The 3,573-nt window shown below is 51.0% G+C and overlaps 1 protein-coding gene across 1 annotated transcript; it reads right to left on the bottom strand.

The window, feature by feature from the left end:
• Window positions 1-413: 413 nt before the first annotated feature.
• Window positions 414-2,983, bottom strand: P2RY1 (purinergic receptor P2Y1). The gene is made up of 2 exons (XM_024203015.1): window positions 2,931-2,983; window positions 414-1,606 (listed from the first exon to the last, which is right to left on the bottom strand). Exon 2 carries the CDS (start codon window positions 1,534-1,536, stop codon window positions 445-447), a length of 1,092 nt encoding a protein of 363 aa, XP_024058783.1. The 5' UTR covers window positions 1,537-1,606; window positions 2,931-2,983; the 3' UTR covers window positions 414-444.
• Window positions 2,984-3,573: the final 590 nt, after the last annotated feature.

Here is a 3,573-nt window from a genome sequence, read left to right as displayed (position 1 = left end):
GATGGAAGTATGGACAGAGGCCCAGAAAAGTTTATTTTTCTTGGAGATTTATTTTTTTTAAAATCTGTTATTATTAATGGAGAGAAAAGAATTAATAACAGCAGCACATTTGAAACTATTATTTCCTCTATGGGCTTTGCTTTGTCTTTTTTTATCTGACCCCAATCAGAAAGATATACTATTGTGAGCATTTTTTAAAAAAAAGGTAAAAACAGAAATCTGATGCGTTCCCCCCCCTTTACGATTAAATTTTTTTTTTTTTACACTTACTTTGCTTAAGTTCACCTTAAACTCACAAAGTGAGACACTCCCCGACACAAAAAGAGCAAGGTTGCTGGCCGGTTCAGTAGATTTTCCCCAGTCATGGCACTAGAGCATCTTACTGTGTTAAAAACAGACAGTTTTTTGTTTTGTTTTTTGCAACTGCTTGCAAATCTTTTGCATTCACAAACTCGTGTCTCCATTCACTTTATATTCTGCTAAAATATTGAGAGTCACTTCCTCACTTTTTGATTGCACATTGAGCTCACTTCTTCTAGACGCTTTTCTGGTTGCCCTTGAAAGTCTACTTCTAAAGGTATCACCTGCCAAAAAATACAGAATAGGATCTACACAGCTGTTGAGACTAGCTAACCCCCTTGTCACTTGGTAAGTGGCATATACTTTGTCATTGAAGGCACACATTTGTGGAGTCTGAAAATCCAGTCTGGCTCTTAGATTCAATGTCTTCATCACATGAAAGGGAAGATAAGACACGGCAAAGACCATCAACACAATAATAACCAGGTAAATTGATTTTCTCCTAAGAGGAGAATTGTCCAAATCCTTGTAAATCAAAGCTTTCACTATTAGTCCGTAACAACCAAGAATCAATATAAATGGGATGCAGAATATAAACACAGTGGTGCACATGCTGTAAATGAAGTAACTTCTCAGATAATCATCAGTTGTAGTATCATAACATGTAATGGTTTTATTTTTCCTTAGCCCAGTTCCAGAGTAGAACAATATAGGAGAAATCCCAGCTACAACAATGACCCAAACAAGGGTACTGATGTAAACAGCATTCTTTTTCTTCAGTCTCCCAAGTGATTTCAAAGGATACACTACCCCTGTGTATCTGTGCACACTGATGCAAGTCAGAAACAAAATGCTGCCATACAGGTTCACATGGAAGATGAACCTTTGCAGTTTGCACATGATATCTCCGAAGATCCAGTCAGTTTTATTGAAGTAATAAAAGATGAGGGCAGGGAGTGTCAAGACATACAAGAAATCAGCTAATGCCAGATTAAACATGTAAACTGAGATGCCACTCCAAGGCCTCATGTGGAAGACAAACATCCAGATCGCCACACTATTGCCCAGGAATCCAGAGATAAAGACTAGAATGTAGACAGTGGGCAGGTAATAGAACTGGAAGCCGGTTTTGGTTAGGGAACATTTGGTAGTGGCATTTCCCAGAGTCCAGCCAGTGTTTGACAGAATGTTGGTTTCAGTCCCATTCAAAACAGCTGAAAAGAGGACTTCAGTCATGATCTCTCCACTAAAGTCAGACAGGTCTGGGGCTAAAGCAGCAACTGTCTCTGGGGGGACAAGAAAGCATCTAAAACAAAAAGGCAAAGAAAGACCCAGTTGGAACCTAGAATTTTTTGTTGTTGCTTTTATTCAAACATTGTCAGATGAAGAATCCATGTACACTTTTTCAATTTTATGCATCAATCATTCAATTATTTTTCTCTACGCAGTTTAGGTTAGCACAGGGCATGAACTTTTTCTATTAAATATTTAAACTTGCCAAGTGTCACACTTGGCCATGCAGCAAAGAGTTACAGATCCAGACTAACACGGCTACCCCTCTGATACTTGACACTTGGACATGACACAGGCACCCTCCCTCACCCCCAGTGAAGACTGCCAGCATCCCTGCTAGAATTTAACAGATCCAGATGGGCTGCTGGGAGTCAACAGAGTCCCGCTACAGATCCTTCTCCTCCCTGCCACCAGGAGCTATGGTACAACAGGGGGGTCTTCAGGGAGCCAGGCCAACTCTCCTCTCCCTCCCTTGTTACTCTCCTTGCTAGACCCCAGCTGACATGAATCTGGCATGAGCAAAGAGGAAACAATGAGGGTAAGGAGGAAGTGGCTGCTGCACCAGTGCCCCAAGGATGGCCATCAGGGGCTGTCAGTGGTTGATGGGGAGATGATGGAATGGGGGTACAGACTGCATTGGGAGTAGAAAGGGGCAGGAACTGAAAGAGGGAAATGAAGCAGGCAGGACCAAAGTAGGGGAAGGGGCGGAGGGAGGGGGGGAGAAAGACACACAAGGGAGGGATTAGGAACTGGCAGAAGAGGGGCTGACTGTGGCAAGGGCGGTAAGGGTGTCATAGAAGGGAACAGGGGCTCAATAGAAGAGGGAGAGAAGCTGAAGGAGGCTAACGGGGAGAAGAGAAGGGCAGACTAGGGGAGGCTAAAGGGGGCAGCGGCAGAAGAGGGAGTCTGCTCCAGGTTCCCGCCCAAAGCAGTGATTTATATTTGCCCCCTTGGGGTGAGCCTAGAGCCCCTCCAGAGGGACTCCCCTCCCCCGGGCAATCTCGCAGAGCTTCCGCTCTTCCGCCTTTCATCCACCTCAGGCTCCGGGCTACCCCCAACCCCCGCCCCCGGGGGGCCCTTTAAGCGACCCCCTGCCCCGCAGCTCCCTCCACCTGCCCCGGCCGCCCCGCTACCCTTGGCACCTTCTCCCTCCGCGGGGAGGACCAAGAGTCCCGGCCGCCGCTGGGGCAGGCGCACGGGGCAAGCCGTGGCGGGCTTGGGGCAGCCGCGCCAAACTTGTGGGCGCTGCCGGTGCCGCCTCGCGTGAGCGCGCCGGGGCAGGGCGAAGCAACGGCCGACTTGCCCCGGGCACCGCCGCGCTCCCTGGGCGATCCTACCTTCCCGGCAGCTCCGCGGGTCCGCTCCTCGGAGATCCGGCCCCCGCCCTGCCGCCGCCTGCTCAGCCGCTCCGGAAGGCAGGAGAAGGGGCGCCCGGAGGGCGGCATGTGCCTCTCACTCCCCGCGCCGGCTGGGAGCGCAGGTCCCCGCCGTGCCACCTTGAAGGCTCGCCGCAGCCCCGCTCGGCACTAGGCGAGGGCGGAGGGAGCAGGAGGCGGGAGCGGGCTGAGGAGCAGAGTTCAGCCTCCTTAGGCGGCGGCAGAGCCGGGAGTGGCCGCCACCCACTCAGCCCCAGCCCAATCGCGGCTCCGCTCCGGCCCCCCTCGGCTCCAAGCCCGGGAACAGGGGACGGAGCGCAGCACGCAGCAGCGGCTCCGGGAGAAGCTGCTTTCTGACGGGCGCGTGTTAGCTCAGCTCCACATACCCTCCCTTCTGCCACCCAGAGCGCTTTTTGGGGGTGGAAGAGGGGGAGAGAGAGAGCAGGGAAGGATCCAGCAGTTATGGTTAGTTTCCTTGACCAGCTGGCTGTAGCTTTCAGAAGTGGGAAGGGAACGCACCGCCTAGCGAAGTTCCTGACACCCAGAGAGTTGTTCTGCTACAAACAACAGCCATCCCTACAGATACAGAGCTGCACATAGACGG

Source organism: Terrapene carolina, unplaced genomic scaffold (genome assembly GCF_002925995.2).
Source record: "Terrapene carolina triunguis isolate 2854851 unplaced genomic scaffold, T_m_triunguis-2.0 Scaffold88, whole genome shotgun sequence".
Classification (NCBI taxonomy): Eukaryota; Metazoa; Chordata; order Testudines; family Emydidae; genus Terrapene; species Terrapene triunguis.
This window is presented reverse-complemented; position numbering and strand designations above follow the sequence as displayed.

Coding starts and splice junctions, on each gene's coding strand:
- P2RY1 (XM_024203015.1), bottom strand. CDS start 1,536: ATGACTGAAGTCCTCTTTTCAGCTGTTTTGAATGGGACTGAAACCAAC.